Source organism: Dasypus novemcinctus, chromosome 4 (assembly GCF_030445035.2).
Source record: "Dasypus novemcinctus isolate mDasNov1 chromosome 4, mDasNov1.1.hap2, whole genome shotgun sequence".
Lineage (NCBI taxonomy): Eukaryota > Metazoa > Chordata > Mammalia > Cingulata > Dasypodidae > Dasypus > Dasypus novemcinctus.
In genome coordinates, this window is record NC_080676.1 from 77,320,641 (window position 1) to 77,342,180 (window position 21,540).

Genomic DNA, 21,540 nt, shown 5'->3' on the forward strand with positions numbered 1-21,540 from the left:
GAAAGAGGCAAGGTAGGAATTAAGCCCACTTGAGAAGCACAAGGAAAATGAGGAGCAAGCAGGGAGAGAGCAAGAAAGCCTGGCCGAGAGACAGCAGGGTGCCCAATCCTATGGTATGAACGAATGTGGCTGGAGGGTGCAAGCAGGAGACAACCAGAGAACAGCTGGGGAAGAGTTCAACCCTAAACGTGGACGGGCCAGGGGCCCTGCAGCGCTCTCTGAAGGAGGAGTGATCTACAGCGGGATCCTCCCCAGCTTGGCTGCTCGCCATGGTACCAACCTCAAGAAGAAAAAGGATCATGAATGGACTAGGAGCTAGCAAGAGTGGCGGGAGAAAGGGAGAAGAGCGTGCCTGCTCCTCCTCGGATGCGATGCGGAAGGTGCCTCGTCCCCACCGCGCTGCCCAGCCCAGGGGCTCTAAGGTCCTGTTTCTCAGCTGGGACACGTGGCCCCAACAAGGACATGGCCACATGCCAGAAGGTACCTGAAGCCACGAGGACAGACGTGGAACTTCTTCCACGAGCATGATAAACATGCTTACATTCAAGGAAATAATTTGTGAGAGGGCAAATGTAAATAACTTTGAGAGAGAGAGAAAAAAAGTAGGACTTCAAAACAGGTTATACCTGCCCTGGCAGGCTCAAATCTTGGATCTGGGAAACCAGTACTACTCCAAGGGAAATAAAGCTGATGGAAGAAAGAGAGCAGAGAAAAGAAAGAGAGTGTGGTTAGGTAATGACCTTCAACTCTCAGGAAAATAAAGCAGTGGGCAGCTGATAGGGTCCTCTGGCCCCAGTGAGAGCCACCTCGGGAATTAGCAATCCGGGCGCTGCTCGTGCCTGCTGGCTCCAACTCAGCTTCCCAGAGAGCCACACCCCAGGCCAAGGCTGGGCCCCGATGCCAGGCCGGCAGGGTGTGCGGAGAATGCTAACTCCCTCACACACAACCCACTCAACAGCCAGGCAACCACCACCAGACAACCCGAGCATGGCTGGCGAGGTCTGAGCCAGGAGGGGGTGAGGCAGAAGGAGAGCTGACGAGTCCCTGGGCTGCAGCCAGACCCCAGAGGCACCTCGCAGCCACAAGCCACTGGCGGGGACCAGGGAGAAAACCCGAAAGGGATCAGGGCGTGCTTGCATGGCTGGGGCGGGGAGGAAAGAGCCAGAAGAGAGCAAAAAGAAGGGAAAGAAACATCCCCATCCAAAAGAGAGGAGAAAAGAAACCGAAAGAATGGGGTAAGCGGGGATCCAGAGGAGGAAAGAGGCAAGAGCAACCTAGCAAGGGGAGAGAAAAAAGGGGCTAGAGGAGAGAACCTCAGAGTGGCGGGAGCAAAGCCACAGGCAGCAGCCAGGGCGAAAGGCCCCTCAAAGACAAGAATAGGCACTGCACCGCGTTCTTACACACACCAAGCCTGGCAGCTTCTGGCGTTTCCTGAGCCAGGCTATTTAGGAATGAGAATGATCTGGAAGATTCTATACTCCACATTTCACAGAAGATAAATCTGAAGCTGAGCGAGGCAATGACTTGCCAAGGGCTCCATAGCTGCTTGATGTCAGAGCCGGGTTCAAAGCCAGAACTCCTAACTTGCAGTCCTACCAATTCCACCGCAGCCCAGACTTCTTTGAGAGCCAGAGCAAAACACTTGCGTGCGAGGGCTGATTCCCAGGCCCAAAACCTTCTTTAGGGGCCTCCTCACAAGAACCAAAGAATTCTGGTCCAGTAAGGAGCTTCTCCCCCATCAGCCTCTTCTTGGAGAGCCCTGAACCAATCCTGCCCAAGTGAAAAATAACAATAGTAAAATGATATCTTATATTTAAATCATGTTTTTAATTCTATAAAGAACTTTCATGTACCTAATCCTTACTACTACCCTGGAAAAAAAGCAGAATATGTATTTTTGCCCCATTTTACAGAAGAGGAAATAGCCTCAGGTTAACCAACTCGTCCAAGGTCTCACAGCTAGTCATAAGCGCAGATGACCTCCAACCCAAAGCCTCTTCCTGAGCCCAAAGCTCCTTCTGTTCTCCCACAGCACTTCCAGAGACACCACATCCCACACCATCCTCTTCTCTTGCCCCACAACACTCCCCGCTCCCTCTACCTCCCCATTAAAGGGAAAAGCAGAGTGGCCTTTTCACTTCTGACCTTCCCAGTGTCTCCACCCCCAAGGCCTGATGCCCCTATTTTAGCCTCCAGCCCTTCGAGGGCAGGGCAGGAGGCAGAGCTGGGAAGAAAGAACCTCAGCAGGGTCCATTCTGGGGAAGCGCTGGTGACCATCTGCTATTCAACAGCAGCGGGGATAAAAGAGAGCAGACACAGGCTCTGTCCCACCTCCTCACACCACTGCAGACAGCACGAGAGCGCTGAGCGCAATTCAGCCCATCCCTGGGAGGGTCTCATTCATAGGCTCGGTAAACCCAGACAGAATGCATTTAGGACAACAGCAGGAGCTGTCATCACAAGGCCCTGGGAGTTAGCCTTCTGGCTTCCCCTCAAGATTTCCAGGGCAAGTTTAGAAGGACAGAAGCAGGGGCGGGAGAAGGCGAGCAGGAAGGCAGGACTTTGGCGGGGAGGGGACTCCTTGTCCAACAGGGTCCGTGAGCACTGCCAGCCGTGGTGGCCTGCGAGGACCAGAGCCCCGAGTTCTGTCCCTTGGGAACAATGAGCTGCACCCTGCCTCTAAATTTTTTTCTTAAACATTTCCTATTTTGAACTAATTTCACACTTACTAGAAAGATGCAAAAATAATACGTTAACTCACATAGAGAACCCCAACATAACCTCACCCCCTGCCGGATACCCAGTTCTATCTACCAAGTTCAATATTTTGCCACATTTGCCATCTCACTCTATTTTCTAAACATCTGAGAGTAGGTTACATATGCTGTATTCATCAAACTCCTTGAACGTGTAATACTTCCATGTACTTTTCCTAAGAATGAGGATATTCACTTAAGTAACCACCTTAAGTAGTTATCAAGTTCAAGAAACTTAGCATTGATATAAAACATACATCTATATTCCAATTTTTCCTATGTCCCAATAATATCCTTTTACGCCTTTTCTCTTCTATTATTAGATCCAGTCCAGGACCATGTCCTGCATTTATCATTCACTGTCTTTTTAGTTGCTCTTTTTTTCCCCCTCAAATTCTGGGAGCATATATACAACATAAACTTTCCCACCTCAACTACTTCCAAGCACCAAGCATGTGGGATTTATCACATTCACAGTGTTGTGCTGCCCCCGCCACCAGCCATTACCAGAACTTTTCTATCACCCCAAACAGGAACCCCACACCTTTAGGGCCTCCTCACAAGTTACGCATTAACTCCCCATTCCTCCCCGCCCCCGCCCCTGGTAACCTGTACTCTACTTTCTGTCACTTTGAGTTGACATATTCTAGCTATTTCATTTAAGTGGAATCATACATCATCCGTCCTTTGTGTCTGCCTTATTTCACTCAACGTGATGCCTACAAGGTTCATCCATGTAGTTGCATGTTTCAGAACTTCATTCCTTTTTATGGCTGAGCGATACTCCATTGTATGCGTATACCACATTTTGTTTATCCATTCATCTGCCGATGGACATCTGGGTTGCTTCTACCTTTTGGCTTTTGTGAATAATGCTGTGATAAACACCGGTATAGAAATATCTGTCTGAGTTCTGTCCTTTCAATTCTTTTGGCACACTATGCCTCTAATTTGAAACCCAGACCTAGATATTCCTGCTTCCAACAAAACCCATTATCATTTCAGCTTATCCTACCTCTTAGAGGAACACATTCAGTACACTGAGTCGTGACTATATGGAACAGCTTATCCTTTTGTCTTAAGCTTACCGTTTCTAAGTAAAGCTCTAAGGTACACACCCTAGATCTGAGCACATTGTAATTCACAGGATTTATTCCACTGGTGCTTCTATTGACTCCAGCTATCATTTCTCCAAGCTTTAGTCCTGCATTCCCATTTCCATACACACTAACCCTGACCCCATTTAATTCAGCCATCCTGCTCTGGATGTTCTCCAGCATATCCAAGGACCAGAGCAGGACAGACCTCCACTGCCAGCCAAGGGTAGGCAGGGACTTTGGTCTTCAGCCCACGGCTCCAGCTGACCTAGAAGTGCAGGGGGGACCCGCGCCTTACAGAGCATGCACAGGGAAAGCCAAGTGCACTTTGAAAAAGAGGTACTCTGAAGTCTTTTCCCCAAATTTGAACCTCACCTCCTCTGTGAAACTCTTCTCACCTCTCCAGGCAGAATTAGCTGTCTCCCCCTCTGTGCACAGAGCCTGTGTGTGCAGCACTTTCCACCAGGCACTGTAGTCATGGGGCTGCATGTCTGCCCCAGCTTGCACAGAGCTCCTGAGGACACGGGTATTCATCTTTGGAACCTCAAGGCACATAGTAAAAGTCAGTGAATGTCTGCTGAATGGACCAGGTGGATGGAGCAGCTAAATAAAGCTCTCTGTCCACTTCTACCCACCAATAAGCCTCACAAGAACTTCCTACAATAAGGCTCCATTAACTTGGCGGATCTTGATTCACCTCAGGAGTCTGTCCCCTCTAAAAGCCTTTGTCACTTTGCCAGTTACAGCCTGGTATAAATGGGAGACAAAAATACATGGAAGACGAGGATGCTTTTAAACAAACTATAAACTAGTATTAATAGCTCAGATCATATCGGCCACCTCGTTAGCAGTCCTTTCCTTTAAGTTAGTGTTTGAATGAAATCTGTAAGAGTGAACACACACAAACACATGCATGTCCCCATAGCACACAGGGTAACAACAGGACTTGCTACTCAGGCAAGAACTGCCACACTGAACACTAAAAGGAATTTTATGGAACAGGAAGTACTGCTTTCCCAAGCAGCGCCCATCTCTTTCCCACACTGACAGAGGAAGAGTACAATACTGCACCCCCCTTTCCCCGGCTCCTTCCAAACCCGCGTTCCCAATAAACCCCAAGTCTGGGTGAGATGGGGGCATAGTGACTCTGGAAATACCTCCTGACCTCCACTCTAAGAAGCCTATGGTCCCCGGTGTAAGACATTCCTAGTCAGAAGGACATGCAAGGGCTGGTATTGGCCAAGGGCAGCACAGTGCCTTGCATATAGTAGGTGCTTCATACATGTTTAAAGAATAAATCTTGTCTCAGCTACCTTTTCTTCCTATGTTCACTCACTATCTGTCTTGCCTGTGTTTAGGCCAAACTGGGAGCCAATTACTTGAGAAGAGGTGTGTGTGCGTTTGTATATATATCCTCCCTGTACAGATCCCAGCAGCAAAGCACTGCATACGGAGAGTTGTTGCAATTATTCCTAACAACTGAAAGGAGAGGGAAGTTAAGTATGCTCTGGATTCAAACTCCCAAACTCAAGAAATCGAGGGAATTCCATCAACAGCCTCTGTCTTAGGTTTGCCAGGCCTGCTATAACAAGTACCACAGACTGGCTGGCTTACACAGTTTTGGAATCCAGCAGTCCAATCAAGGATCGTGCTTTCTCCCAAGCCTGCGGCATCTTGGCAGTGGCTTGCAGACAATCCAAAACTCAATCTCGGCCCCCACCACTCAACCATTTGTCTCCTTCTGTCTCCTTCTGCTACTGTGTCCAATCTCCTCTGCTTCTAAGGACTCCAGTCATATTGGATTAAGGCCCACCATGTTTGATCTCACCTTGAAGCCACCCTCGAAGATCCTGTTTACTAACGGGTTCGCATCCACAGGACCAAGCTTAGGACTTGAACATGTCTCTGTGGGGGGCGTGGCTCCAGCCATCACACCCTCCTCCCCACCCTAAGAAGTGGCCCTCCTCACGATGGATTCCCTCCTACAGGCTGGGCGTTATTCTGCTTCCGTAACACCAACAAGGCAATCTCTGGGAGGAAGGAGGTCAGCAGGAGCAGGAGTCCACGGTGTGAGGACAGGTGGGGGTGGCGGGGCACAGGTCGAAGGAGGGACCTGGAAGGCCATGGAGGAGGCTAAACCATCTGTGCGGGACGGACGCTTCCAACATCAAGGCCACAGGTCAGGTCCATCGGCCAATCCCACCACCCGGGGGCAGCAGAGACATCTGGTGGTGATGGTTTGGGCTGGGGGCTCCTGCTCCAACCTTCCCTCAGCCCACCGGTGACCCTGAGGAACCACCCGCCTCTCTGGGCCTCAAGCCCCCCTCGATAAAACAAGGAGGGACATCTCTGCCACCCCCTCCCCTGGGAGGGCACATGTCAGTGGAGTGTGCAAGCCCTATGGAAGGAAGGCGGGCTGGAGAGAGAGGGGGGAGGAGTCAGAGTCTCTCCCTTTCCCCGTTCCAGAGGAGACCTCGCCATTCTGTCGGGGGATCTTTCTGAAGCGATGCCTCCTTCACATCCTCTCTCCCCCAGGGTATCACCAGGGACAGTTCCCTTTCCCACCTCCCAGACCACCAAACCGTCCCCTGCCCCCCGGCCACCGTGGCCCCCGCGCCCAGGACATACCCACAGTCCACCCAGCAGATGGTGCCTTGTCCTTTCACCGCCTGGGCCACCGAGGACAATAACCTGAGATGATTTTCAGCTGCTGCCTCTGGAAAAAAAAGAAGAAATTACATGTACGTGCCCGAGGGTACGCAGGGCCACCCCTGCCATCTTCCCTCAGGTGCAAGGAAGTGTGGGGACCAACGGGGAGGGGGCATGGAGAAGTCTGGGGTTCCATTAAAACCCCTGAAAGCCGCAGCACTGGGGTCTGTGCCTGTGAGCAGAGCCCAGGCTCCACAGCCCCGAGCCCACCCACCATCCCTAGGCTCCCTGCCACACAGACACAGAACGGCCCGGTCGCAGCCCCTGTCAGCCGCACCTCAAGCCTTCCTCTTCCAAGAATCTCTCAGCCGGATCTTCACCTGCCAGGAGAATCTCTGACTCATTATCCTCCTGGAACAAATTTTGAAAATTCTATACCCGAACGACTACCAGTCTGTAACTAAACTAGGAGACAATTTTGCCAATTCCATGCCCGTCTGTGCCGGCTCCCCTCCTGGGAGCCGACAAGGGCAGGGACGAGATCCTTATTCTCCTCGTGCATCAGACGCTGACCTAGGAGCTGAGGACAGCCTTGTTATACGTGATGCCATGCGTGAAGGACCAGTGATGAGCGTACCCAGTCCATAGTTCATAGCCCACTTTCCCGGAAGCCACGGGGGGAAGAGCAGACCTGGCGGCACCTCTGGGAGTCAGCTCCAGGAAGGTGGGCGATGCGCTGGGGCAGGACGGAGTGAACAAGAAAGGATGGGCTTTTCATTGGCCCAGGGGTCCGGGCACAGCATCCTGGTACTGGCACAGGAGGCCAGGTCTTTGGAGAGAGAGCCTCCTGTGGCCGAGACTGACATATGGGCAGCCTGCCACGGCCCACTCGTGGAACAGCTGTGGCCAGTGCTTGATACCCAAGCCCAGCAGGCTCCTGGCTCACCTTCCCCCACTGTGGTACCTGTGAGCGCACTTGAAAGGCCTGCCAGCCAGACATTGTTGGAAAGAAGGAGCTGCTGCCTTCCCTGCCAAAAAAACCACACGATCCATGCCAAAGCCAAACAGAAATGATTTTTGAGTTATTTGCCACTGACTCCTCTTTCGGTGCAGATAGTGGATAGCTGTTTGTGTATACGAAGCATGCCAAGCCTTTCAGGGAAGCGAGCAACACACATGGCTCAGGAGACGTGCAGGGAGCTGCGGAAGGAGGCACTTCTGGGCAACCTCCGCCGGGGCAACAGGAGTGGAGGACCAATGGAGGCACCAGAGCCGACGCAGGGGAGAGGCGAAAGCAAAGTAGAGCACTAGGAGGTACCCCATTCCAGCCCTTCAGGCCACAGGAAGGAAGGCACTGCTTGGAAGGATGGGAGGGAGGGAAGAAAATCCAGCTCCTGCCCTGCCAACGCCCACCAACGGCCACGAGTCCCAAGCGGCAGACACGGGCCAGGAGGCAGGAAGGGGAAATAATCACCTGCCAGGGGCCCAGATATCCACAGCAGGAAGGAGCAAGACAGGGGAGGTACTGGCAGCTTCCCTGTCTCCAGGAAACGAGACAGTGGTTGGCGAGGGGAGAAGAGAGCACAAGAGGCCTGCAGACCCTGCCGCCCGCTCAGAGCTGCCCCTACCTGCAAGCCCCGACCAAGAGTCCCAGCCTTTTCACTCTCCAACTTACCATAATGACTTCCTGACCTCCGTCCCATATCAAAGCCCTTCTGTCGCTGCAGAATTAATATATTTCTTCCTATCACCCCTGCCCCTACCTCTCCAGCAGCAGAAGCAAGAGACCGAAACAGCACAGGGGGCCAGCTCTACCATCCATTGGCTGATAGACCTCAAATGAGTTGGTTATTCTCTCCTAGCTTTGATTTCCTCATTTGTAAACTGGATGTTATCTGACAATCTGCACTACATATTAGCAACTGAGCAAATGAGGCCACATCATAAAAGGATCTTATATACATAACAGCACCTACCCCAAGAAGGACTTAAAAGGCTCCTTCACTGACAACCACCCAGCTCCAGAAGGATCCAAGGGGTCAAGCCACATTTACTTGGTGCCCTATACCCTGGGCCTCAGAAGGAACTCTGCTTCTCCCTTGCCTTAGTTTCCCTTCCATTCCCGACAGCACAGAGAGGCTAGTCACCTGCTGGGCTCCCAAAAACAAACTCAGTGAGTGTGTGCCAAACCCTCAAAAGGGGAAGGAGCGGCAAAGAAGCAACGTGCCAGGGATGCTTAGAGGATTCAGGCTTTGGTGTGGGGGGTGGGAGGACACACACATCTAAAAAATCCATCAGTCCAAGTGCCAATGAGTGTCAAGGATGAGCTGCCAGGAGAGCCATGCCCAGAACTAGTCCAGCCACTGGCTGCTGCTTCTCCAGGGGCACAGGAAACTTGGCATCCTTAGGAGCAGCAAAAAACACTTAACGGCTGGAATAACACCAAATGAATCAGACGTTTACCCTTCCCCAAAATCACTGCCAAAAGCTGAGCAAACCACCCTCCAACCACCATTCCCTCGTCAGCCTCAAGGTCAGAAGAGAGGCAGGCTGCTGCTTTGACCCTCAACGAAACTGCCAGCCCTCAGCTCGGAGCCTACTCCAAATTCAGTCTTGGGTTCTGACCCCAGAGCAGGACAGATGGGGCCAGGGCTGCCTGCCTGGGGGTGGCCCTCAAGCCTGGGGCCAGTTCTGCTAGCGACAGGCTGGCCAAGGAATTCATCAGCAGTGCTGGCGAAACCTGCACCACTTGGCTGTGCGCCAGGCGCTACGGGGAAGGAGAAGGGAGGTGCAAGGCCCACCCTCCAAGGGAGCCAGGCCATCCGTCCTCGGAGTCCCCCAGTGGGTCTGTGGCTGTCCTTCACACACAACCTCTTCCTTGCCTGGGCTGGGGCTCCGGGGGCTTCTCCCAAGAAATACTGATGGAAAGGAACTGAACCGACCTCCCAAGGGCTCAAAAGCAGCAGAACTAATGCCCCCAGGTGCCTCTGCCCGAGTTCCGAGGACAGCTGACAAGCCTGAAGCCCCTCGGACCCTCCTGAGTGGTTTCTCATTGTGGGTCTCCTGCCTCCCATCTCTGCCCCTGCCCCGTCCCTCCCGGATCCACTGACCCCCGATGACCCGCCCCAGCCAGGGGCACTCACCAGATTTGGAATAAAGCACCAGCACATTATTTCGAGTCCTGAGAAGTTTTTTCAAGTCCTTATGGTCAGAGATTCTCTCGAGGGGCGGGGACACCTTCACAGAGGACAGCCACGTCGGCAGGACCACCTGGAGATTAAGAGGCCGAGCGATGAGTCCCAGCTCCCCAGGCCCAGCGAGAACCGATGCCCACGGATGTGCTGACCAGAGCACATTTTACTTCGCGGGGACAAAGGCAAACCAACGTTTTTTGTGACCCTACACCGACCTCCCCATCCCATTCCTCCTCCAGGGCACGTTCCAGCCCGCTCCTCGTCTCCAACCTGCCCCTTCTCCCCATGCACTCTTTTTTTCCTTTTTTCCTTTTCCGTGCACTTTTAAATGCTGTGTGGACTGGGTATGCATTCAACTGAATGGCTGGATGTGTCACCTATTGCATTGAGAGCTCCGTGGGAGTTGAAGGACTATATTTATTCTGCGCCTTACCCCATGCCTGTGAATAAGCTCCCTCATGCAGAAGCACCAGGGCACAAAAACCACAGAGAAATAAGATCACCTCTTAATGTTTAGGATGGGAACAGATGTTGAGGGGTTTTCAACTTCCCCCACTCGGGTAAGTGATCTCAGGGGCCAAGCTGACAAGAAGCGAGCCAGTTCTCACCAGAGAACCTGGAAAACCTTGGGAATTCTGCAGGACGAGGGGCACAGCTGAAGGCAGAGGGTGGTTGAAAGTCACACAACAGATTCCCTCCCTCGGCCCGGGCAGCTGGGCGAATGCAGCCACCAAGAGGGTCCCTCCCTGGAGAGACTGAGTAAGAAAAGCTCTGCTGGGAGACACGAGGCAGAGGGTGGGAGTGTGGCCCTTACAGGAAACAAAGGGATTAAGGGACAATCCACCAAGTGACCACTGAGGTCACCCATCTCCCCAAGCCCTGCCCCACCCCACGCTTAGCATCCCCCTCCCTTTCCCAGATGCTGCCTGTCAGTCTTACCCCCCCAGGCAAGGGATTAGAGAATTGTTTCCTGGGAAACTGAAAAACACAAGAAAAGCAACATAAAGACAATGTGATTGTGAGACCCTCCAACGGCAGCTGAGTTCCCCTCAAAAACCTCCCAGTAAGGAAGCACCCTCCACCCCCTCCCCACACACAGATTCCAGCCCCCATGCTAGTGCCTTGCTCTTCAACACAGACAGATAACCAAGGCTCACCAGAGCTCTAAGGGAAGCACTCAACACTAAAGACAGCGACCAGAACAAACCAATGGAAAGAGAAAATAAAGAGAACAGAAGACAATGACAAAAACTGTAATTATTATTCTCACAGAAATAAAACTGTGCCTCCACAAAATAAGAATAGGATATTCTAAGAATGAAACAAAGAGAATCAGCATAAACTCTTGGAAAGTAAAATGATCACAGAAATTTTAAAAATTTAATAGGATTAGAAATGATGTTAGGGGAAGCAGATGTGGCTCAATTATAAGGCCTCCCTCCACCTACCATATGGGAGGACCCAGGTTTGATCCCTGGGGCCTCCTGGTGAAAAAGCAGCAGAAAAAGCATGCCTGCATGGTGAGCCAGTGCCTGCGTGGTGAGCTGAGTGCCCATGCAAGTGCCCACATGGTGAGCCAAGTGCCCACATGAGTGACCGTGTGGTGAGCCAATGCCAGCACAAGTGAGTCACGCAGCAAGATGATGACACAACAAAAAAGAGAGACCAAGCGGAGAGTCAAAGTGAAGTGCAGCAGAGACCAGGAACTGAGGTGGTGCAACTGACAGGGAACCTCTCTCCACATGAGAAGTCCCCAAGATCAAATCCCGGGAAGCGGACTCGGCCCAACGGATAGGGCATCTGCCTACCACATGGGAGGTCCGCGGTTCAAATCCCGGGCTTCCTCGACCCGTTGGAGCTGGCCCATGCGCAGTGCTGACGTGCAAAGAATGCCGGGCTACACAGGGGTGTCCCCCGTGTAGGGGAGCCCCACATGCAAGGAGTGCACCCCATAAGGAGAGCCGCCCAGCGCAAAAGAAAGTGCAGCCTGCCCAAGAATGGCTCCACACACACGGAAAGCTGACACAGCAAGATGATGCAAAAACAACAACAAAAAGAAACATGGATTCCCAGTGCCGCTGATAAGGATAGAAGCAGTCACAGAAGAACACACAGCGAATGGGACACAGAGAGCAGACAACTGGGGAAGGGGAAAGGGGAGAGAAATAAATAAAAAATAAATCTTTAAAAAGAAAAGATCAAATCCCTCTGAATCCCAGAGGAGATGAGAAGACAAAAAGAGAAATAGATACAGAAGATCACACAGCTAATGGACAGCAAAAACAGTGGGCGGGGGGCGGGGGGATAAATCTTAAAGAAAAAGAAATGATGTTGGAAAAGAAAAAAAGAAAAGGATAAGAAAATTAAGAGAAGGGATTCATTAAATGCAAAAGCCAAATTAAAGGAATTCTTGGAAAAGAAGAGAGGAAAAGAAATTTTAAAGAAATAATTCAAGAGAATGTACCAGAACTGAAGGATGTAAGTTTTCAAGTTGAAAGGGCCCAGCATCATGAATTTAAAAAGACCCTCACTAACATGCATCACTGAAAACTTTCAGAACACTGTGACAAAGAGATCTTTGAAGTTTCAAAAGGGAAAAACACCACATCCAAAGGATGAGGAGTCAGAACTGGCATCAGACTTCTAATCAGCAACACCAGAAGACCACAAAGTTTTGTCTTTACAGCTCTCAAGGAACATGATTTCCCACTGGAACTTCAGAACCAGCCAAACTACCCATCAATTGTGGGAAAAAATTTACTCAGATGAAATAAAGATTTCAGACGTGCAAAATTTACCATCAACGCACCCTTTCTCAGGAAGCTACTGGAACTCATGCACTATCAAAATAAGGAAGCAAATTAAAAATAACAAAGACACGGAACCCAGGAGAAAAAGGATCCAGAAGGGGAGAACGGCCAGGATTACCATGTTGATGGTAAGGGAAAGTTCCAGAATAACAAGCAGTCAGCAGTTCACAAAACAACCAGCTCAGAGTAGAGCGAGGACTGAGGGTACAGAGGAATAAGGCCAATAAAGAGAGGCAACTGTGGATGATCTGATACACTTGATCATATGGAGAGGAGGTTTACTTTCTGCCAGAGAAACTAATTGACCTGCCCAAAGTTACAGCAGCGGGGCCAGGATTCAAACCCCATTCTCTCTAACTCGGCTCCATGCCCTCTCAGTCCTCTGCCTCTTTGTAGCCAGAGGTTGCAAGTTGAGTCTGAGCTCTGCCGCTCAACAGCTAAGATGCCCAGGCTCCGGTGACTCACCTTTCGGAGGCCTGGTGCCTCACATCTGGTAAGGAGAGGATAATACCTCCCTCACGGGACTGCTGAGAGGATGAAGCAGGACAACTTACCGATGCTTTAGAAACCGTAAAGCACTCCACTGTACCAGTTACCATAACACACAATGTGAAGAAGAGTTTTATTTCCATCTCATCAGAGTAGAAGACAGACTCATACCATATTCTAGTGTTTCTAAATATAACCTGCCATGTTGGAACACAAAGGTTCCTTCTCCCCAGGGTAAAACCAATCTCGGAGGAGGAGTCGGAATTATTTCTCCTTCACTCCACCCTGCCAGAGGGCTGCCAGCCAGAGCTGTGCCCAATGCTGAGAGGCCCGAGGCCCTTAGGCAGCCCACCTTGGGATTGCAACAAAAACTTCGTTTGGCTTTTTATTACATGCTATTCCACAGCTTCCGGGAAATAAATGGACTTCGGATTGTAAGGGCCATAGCTCAATGCACATGATTGGGGGTGGGGGGGAAGGAATGTTTGAAAAACATTGGCAGGCTGCACTGTTTTTAATCCCCAGATAATCTAAACAGTCAAGAAAAACAACTGCCCCTGCCCAGGGCCTCAGGACTCTGACCTGGAGCCCAGCCTCTCCTGAGACTCCTGGAACTGGGGAGAAGGAAAGGGAAGGCAGGGAGGGAGCGCTAGCTAGCCCAGTGCCCACCTCCCTGGCAGTGCAACCTGCAGCTCAACCACAGCAGCAGAGAGTGTCTCTGTGGAGAAACCACAGGAGCCCGAGTCTCGTGGCGTAACCACAGGTTCCCTCCAATCAAAGCCAGTCAATCCCTCAGGTCAACTAGCCAAGGTCCACCCTTAGATTAAACAAAACCACTTTCCGGCCAGCCACCAAAGCCTCTGACCCAACTGGAACCACACAGTTAAGATCTTACACTCAACCAGAAATACACTCAGACGGACTCTGAAAATCATCGGCCAGCCTGAGGCTGGGGCTTCAACCAGGGTCTCGGCAAAGCCAGCGGGCTCAGAGCCCTTTATGGAAGGCCTGTCTCCTCCCCTCTGTCCCCAGCCCCCACCAAGAGCTCTGAGGGCAGAGTCTCGAGCACAGTGCCTGGGCCGTGGGAAGCGTCAGTAAATATTTGTCCAACATAACAAAGGTGACGTGTTACCACACTCGTGACCTTTGCAGAAGTCACCCCCTATGTTACGAGGTGCGTCCGTGGCAGCTCCTGGGAGCCTGGGAGTACGGAGGCCAGATGGCCCCGCATTGCAGGGAGGGTCTGGGTGGAACATGGGAGAAGTATGAAGGGGCCAGACCAGGGGGTCCCTGGAAGCGAGTGGGAGTCATTGTGGACCAGTTAGCAGGGGAGTGAAAAGAGGAAGGTGGTATTTTAGAGGCTAATCAGGCCACGACCCTAGATTGGGCAGCAGCCAGCGAGGCTGGAGGTGGAGGCACCAGCTGGGTGGCTGACGAGTGGAGAGCAATGGGTCAATCCAAGAGCCTCTGCGGGAAAAAACAGCAGAACCCAATGGCTACTCAAAAAAGAAAGAGAGAAAAACCCAACATGCCTGGGTTGGGAGACCAGAACAACAGTCCAAAAATGGAGGAACTGAGAAGCAGCGGAGGCCTTCCTCTCATTTTTGAGGACTGTGACAATAAGCTCAGGGTTTGGACATGTGGACGGTAAGGCTTCCAAATGAAGGCATCCTCCAGGTCGGAGAACGAAGCCAGGAGGCTAAACGAAGTCTCCCGGGGCAGGGGTTCAGAGGAAGGACAGGGCTGGGCACAGCGCTTCTGCTGGGAACACCCGAGAGAAGGCGGGAGGACCCCAAGGAAGGTCGGAACGGAGCGGGGAGTGCTGAGTCAACACAGAGCAGGGACAGAAGCTTGGAAAGAAAAGCAGGTGATCAATAGGCTGGGCAAGTACCAGAGGCTGTGGCCAAGCCCCCGGGGACATCTGAGAGCATTTCAGTGGCGCAGTGGAGGCTGGAAGCAGGCTGCCAGAGGACAGTCGAGGGGGGTGGGGAAAGCCAGGCGCAGGCCTGAGGAGCAGGGAGGGAGAAAAGGAGTGGCCACAGGGTCAGGAGAAGGAGTTCCGGTGTGCAGAGGTTCATGCGCAGCAGAGAAGCAGGATGTGCCTTAGAGAAGCAGGATGTGAAGATCTGGAGGAGAGAGTGGGGAATACCGGGTTAGCCAGGTCCTGGGGATCAGGAGAGATGGTGTCCAAAGAGCCAGGCTACTAGGCTCAGCATCCCCGAGAAGGGGAAGGATGAGAGGCCCCTTGGGTCACCTTAGCGACCAGCCACGGGGACAGCCAAGGGGGACCCCCTTTCCTCCCCTTAAGCCCCAAGGGACTTTCCTCCAGCCACTGAACGTTCCCCTTCCTCCCCACCTTGGTCTGTTTCAACCTTCTCAGGTGTGCTCCACTCCTTTCCGTAAGGTGCTGCTCCAGTGAGCCTGGGAGCGCCTGGCCAAGAGCCTTCCGGAGGCCTTCCTAAGTCACAACCCACAAACCCTGAGCATAGCGATCACCACCACCACGTTAAGGATGCACAAACTATCTGCTCCTCCGTCAAGCCCTCAGGGGAAAGGGCAGTATTTTAGAAGAGCTTCCAGCCAAGGTTCCCAGCCAGCCATGGTATTTGTTCCTGGGCTTGGCAGGCTCCTTAAATTCTACCACTGAAGTAGAGGAGGGACAAAAAAAACCCAAAACCCCTTTGTTCAGCGGGCAAAGTCCTTCTGACCTCAATGACAACTTTCTTTCTGCTCACCAGCTTTAGCAGTGCTTGCACCAGGGCTGAGCGCCCCGTTGTCTAGGCTGAACCCATAAAACCGGCTCTTAGAGCAGCTCAGAACGCTGCTGAAGAGGGCAACACCCCCCTTTTCTGAGGACGAGAGGTCCACAAAGCTGGGTCTTCCTGCTTATGTCAGAAAGCACCCCCCCCCCATCAAAGCCCCAGCTCCTGGCCACCAACCCCAGAGCACAGGCCCTCTCCAGAGCCCAGCACCACCCAAGGTGACTCCACCCTCCCCTAGACACGCCCACCTGGGGGAGGTGTGCAGTGGGGTGAGGCAGATGGGCCTCTCCTCCCCTTCCAGATGCCCGGCAGTGCCCAGTGGGGACTGGAGTCCACCCACATCAGGGCTGCCAGATAAACAGCCATCTAACGCCACCTCATCTCTTCTCTTTGCAGGTTTCGGTTTAGGGGTCAGATGACCTGGGGTCAAATCCAGGCACCACCACCCTTGGCAAGATGACCCCAAGCAAGAGTGTCATTTCCCCACCTGTAAAGTGTAGAGGGTGCTGGGAACACCTCCCGTGCAGGGTTGGCTGAGGATAAGCGAGGGGGGTGGTGATAGACGTAAGGAAGCTAGCATAATTTTTGCACAGACGCACATAATAATTGTAATTATCTTCATTAGTATTATCAGGCAAATTACAAGCAGAGCAAGGACAACAGTAAAATGGGACCAGCTCTTCCTCTCTAAGGATCTATCTGCAATCAAGCAAAGCGGCGAGTCCAGACAGGAAGGTGCATACACGTACACAGGCTCAGCATTGTATAACCTGGAGTAATCACCCATCTGTACAGCAACCCGGGCCAAGAGGTCACACAACACATTGAGAATGTTCTTTCCCTAGGTGAACACCCATTAACTCATTTGCTCCCCATTACAACCCAACATATGGGTAACTAGCCTCATCCTACAGATGAAGAAACTGAGGCTCAGAGAGATTAAATTATTTACCCAAGGTCACACAGTAAGCTACCCCAAGTAGCAGAGCCAGGACTGGAATGCAGGTTTCCTGATACCTGGCCACAGGTCTGCTTCCCTAGACTGCTGAAAGCAATGGGACAACCCAAGCAGAAAAGGAGCAGGGCGAGGAGGAGCCCAAATCTCCCAGAAGCCCCTGGCAAGGACGGCTCGGCAGGGGTTGACACTACCCCTGCTGCCTCCTGCCAGCCTGGGGCACCCTGGTGTGGTCTGCCAGGGTTCTGAGGGCCTAGGGCCAGACACATGAAGAAATGAGCCCAGATTCTAAATGCCGCAACCAACCCAGGTCTGTTCTCAATCAGAGACTCTGTACATGAGTCTACTCCTTCTGACCTCGCTCTGCCTCGCCTCCCCTCTCCTGCCCGCTAACACATGGCACACACGAACTCCTCTCTTCTCACTTACTGCACTTAATGAGGGTGGTACCTACCCACCATCACCAGCACACTAGAGAGAGAGAGAGGCCTACAATTCTGGGAAGCAGAGAACAGTCCTTGCCGCTTTACACCCCAGCTTAATAAACACTCCCCCACTGCTGGGGCCAGAGCCAGCATCCTCACCTTTTCTATAACCGTGAGCCACCAGTCCTGATGGACTTACTATTCAATGCAGATCATCAAGCCAGGGATACTCAATTATGTAAAAGCGACTTGCTAAAGAGGAGGCTTTGAGGACAGAAGTTGAACATTTAGGAAAAAGGATGGAGGTACGGGATTCAACCTTTTTTGCTCCACCACCTGAAAAGAAGATACCCTTCTTATGTTGGGAGCTGTGAAGAAACCCATTTTAGTTTAACTCACATTTTGCCCAAAGAACATGGAGGAAAAGAGACCCGGGAAAAGAGACCCAAAGGAGGGTCTGGATCCAAGGTCAGAGAAATCGAGATGGTTGAGAAGATAGAGTGGACGGTTTGGGGGAAAGAACACTGTACTTGGAGTCAGAAACCCGAGTTTTGTCCTGGCTCTGATATTTACTGGCTCTGTGACCTTGGGCAAGTCATCTCTTCTTCTCTAAATGTCAGTTTCCTCTTTTGTAAAATGAAGGGGCTGAAAGTGATTTCCAAAGTCCTTTCCAATTGTGACGTTGGGTAACTCTATTCTCATGAACATTATTAGAGACGTAATGAGGTAATGATTACCAGCAATGTAATAATATTTTGTAAAGAAATTGCCAAATTTCCCCGGGCCCACTGTCACCCACAATAAAGACCACTGCTCTCAGGCTTCCTTGTAACAAATGTGGCTGTGTGACTAAATCCCAGCCCCTGGAATGTAAGTGGATGTGTTCTGTGGCAACTTAGAGGAACTGTCCGAACAGACATCTGGCATGAGCCTTCTTAGTCCTCTCCTCCTTTCTGCCAGCTGGAATTTGGGCAAGATGGCTGGAATTCAAGTAGCCACCTCGGGACAATGAGGAGGAATCACCTGCTAAAGATGACAAGTAACAGGATAGAAGAACCCAAGTCTCTGGCATCATAGATCAATATACTGGCCCCGGAACATCCTGTTCCAAGCTTCTATCTGAGTTAAATAAATCATCTTTTTAAGGCACTATCATTCTGGATTTTCAAGCACACATACAAATGGACCTTGAGTATCTGCTGAAACAAAAGCTTTAACTATAAGAAATATTAACAATACCATGGCTAGCTGGCTCTGGTTTGGATATTTGAAAAGTTTCTAAGGTACTGAAACCATCTCTGGTGGCTTACAGCTTTCTATTCCAGAAAAACATGTTCTTAAACTTAATCCATTCCTGTGGGTGTGAACCCTTGTAAACAGGACATTTTGATGAGATTACTTCAGTTAAGGCATGGCCCAAAGAATCCAAATGGGCCCTAATCTTATTACTGGAGGCCTTATAGAAAAAGGCCTCAGAGAAAGACAGGGAGCACCAGAAGCTGGACGTCAACCAAACCCAGAAGAGAAGGGAGAAGCCCGGAGAAGCCGCATGTACACTGCCATGTGCAGAAAAGCAAGGGCCAAGGACTGCCAGCGGCCAGCCCCAGAAGGCCACAGTGTTCTGGGAGAAAGCATCACCTTGATGACACCTTGATTTTGGACTTCTAGCCTCAAAAACCATAAGCCAACAAATTCCCATTGTTTAAGCCAACCCATTGCATGGTATTTGTTTTAGTAGCCAGGAAACTAAAACATCATTCGTTTTACTTTAGATAAATTGTTTATAAGGGAGTAGACAGAGATGTCAAGGGGTTGATCTACTCTTTGTTCCTCCCAGTTACCCCAGTTTTCACTGTATCTTTTCCTATCTTCGTCACCTGGTGATAGCTACTCACAGACGACAGAAAAAATCTGCTAGCAGCTCTCCAGTTTCCCTACAACCTCAGCCCTTTTCTAGTAAGGGACCCACTGCATGAGACAAGCGGCCAGGACCTCCTGGCAGTTACATAACATCTGAGTTGGGCTAGTTGGTTTTCCCGACATAAGAATCCTTCTTTCAACAGCCCTCACACTCCATGGTAGTCTCTGGGTAAAGCCCTCCAGAACCCAGTACTCAAAATCTCCTGAGGCTGTTCAAGGCAGTGGGACTCAGAAGGCTGTGGGAACGAAATGTGCTGATATATAGTAGTCCTTGTCCCCTTGCCTACCCACTTCATCCTGGATCCCCTCCAGTCATTGGAAAGGTGAACTTCTCCCCACCTTTCTGTCCGCCTGTCACATCCCCTTAGGAGTCTCTCGGTGAAAGAGCCCAGTTCTTGCAGAGCCTCAAATCCTCAGCATCCTGAGCTGTCTTCCCTAGACTCAGCTCTGCACAGTGATTCTCAGAGCTTATCCCAATATTTGGGAGTGGAGGTGTTATAGCTTGAAAATAGTCACATGTACCACTATACTTTTTTTTTTTTTTAAATACCTATGCTTTCATAATTCAAAATACAGGAAATTAATCTCAACACAAATCTCAACTGGTGGGCCGCAAATTAAAAACAAACAAGAGAAGGCTGAGAAACACCATTAGTAAATCTCTTAAAATATGGGGCCCAATTCTCGTAAACTGCTGGCAAAAAGACTAAATGAGTACCATTCTTTTGGGAAAGCTATTTGGCACAATTTATCAAGTATCTTAACAGTATTTATGCTCTTTGACTTGGTAATTCCAATTTTGGGAATCTGTCCTGAGGAAATTACCAGAGGTTCTGACACAAGATGTGACTCACACTGTTCTACTCACATGAGTCAAAAACTGTCAACATCCTCCAAGTCCAAGAGCAGGGGAATGGTTACACAAATTAGAGCAAGCCACTCAATAGAATAAGAGCCGTTTGAGCAATGTTTTTAAAGACGGTGTATCCATAAATACTTATGTTTAATGTTAACTTTTGAAAAAATAGAATTCAAAATATACATGGTGTGAGAACTAAAAGCAAACAGAATTAGCCCTAGAAAAAGAATGGGAAAAAATGCACTGAAGTCAGGCTTTGTCCTCGGATAATTTTTACTTCTCCCCTCTCTCTCTATTTCTTGAACTTGCCATAATAAGCATGTCCTATTTAAATATTTAATGGAAAAAGTTACCATTATTTGGCCACCACCTTGGAAATAATTAATAGTCTCAAGGTATCTCCCATAAGAAAATACTAACTTTACAGTGAAGATACCTGGCATACCCCACCTTAACTAAGGGACTGAAGTTAACATCAAATCGACATCAGGTGCCTGCTGATGTAATTCTTTGAAAATGTCAAGGTCCCCAAAAGATATTTCCTTGTGTCTGTTCCAGATTAAAGGAGACTAAAGAGACTTAACAAATAAATATAACTGATGATTCTGGACCGGATTCTGACTTTGATCGTTGTACTGTGACGATGTGAGAGAATGTCTATGCATTTTGGGAAATACTGAAGCAATAAAGGAGCATCACATTGTAAACTTCAGATATATATATATAGAGAGAGAATATAATAGTACAAATGTGATAAAATGTTACTATTTGTGGAATCTAGGTAAAAGGGCATATGGGAATTCTTAGTACTCTCCTTGAAACTTTTCTGTAAGTCAGAAATTATTAATATTTCAAAGTAAGAAATTAGGGGAGAAAATTAGAAAAAAAAAAGAGAGAAATGCCCAGAACACAGCCAAATAATGTCCTCACCTTTTTCATGGGCCTTCTGACACGTTCTGCCATCTAGGAAGCACTAGGGGCACTTAGAATAGTGCCCTTCCTAACTTCTAGCTGGACTATCTGCTCAGCCCAAGTGATACTGCATAATTTTTAATAGGAACTATCATATGGAATTGGCAAAGTACCTAGTAAATGCTTGTAGAATGACTTTGATGAGAGTGGTAGGGAAGTAGATTTGGCTCAACAGATAGGGTGTCTGCCAACCGTATGGGAGGTCCAGGGTTCAAACTCCGGGCCTCCTGACCCGTGTGATGAGCTGGCCCATGTACAGAGCTGATGTGCGCAAGAAGTGCCGTGCCATGCAGGGGTGTCCCCCGCGTAGGGGAGCCCCAAACACAAGGAGTGTGCCCCGTAAGGAGAGCCGCCCAGCGGGAAAAAAAGTGCAGCCTGCCAGGAGTAGCACCGCACACACGGAGAGCTGATGCAGCAAGATGATGCAACAAAAGGAAACAGATTCCCGGTGCCACTGACAAGAATACAAGCAGGCACAAAAGAACACACAGCAAATGCACAAAGAGAGCAGACAACTGGGGGGAGGGGCAGGGCAGGGAAGGGAGAGAAATAAATAAAAAATAAATGTTTAAAAAAAAGAGAGAGTGGTATATACCAAAAAACAGCATTTTAAATATGGGTAATTCATGACCCTTAAAAGGGCATATTTTTA

General features: G+C 50.2%; 1 protein-coding gene across 2 annotated transcripts in view; it reads right to left on the reverse strand.

Annotated features, from left to right (window-relative positions):
- The window catches only part of PDIA5 (protein disulfide isomerase family A member 5), an 89,404-nt gene that overhangs the window by 58,518 nt on the left and 9,346 nt on the right, over positions 1-21,540 (reverse strand). For both annotated transcript variants that reach the window (XM_004465791.3, XM_071214740.1), the window contains exons 2-3: positions 9,646-9,772; positions 6,482-6,569 (exon numbers count right to left, since the gene is read on the reverse strand). In XM_004465791.3, the coding sequence (XP_004465848.1) occupies positions 6,482-6,569; positions 9,646-9,772 (215 nt within the window). The remainder of the gene's footprint in view (positions 1-6,481; positions 6,570-9,645; positions 9,773-21,540) is intronic.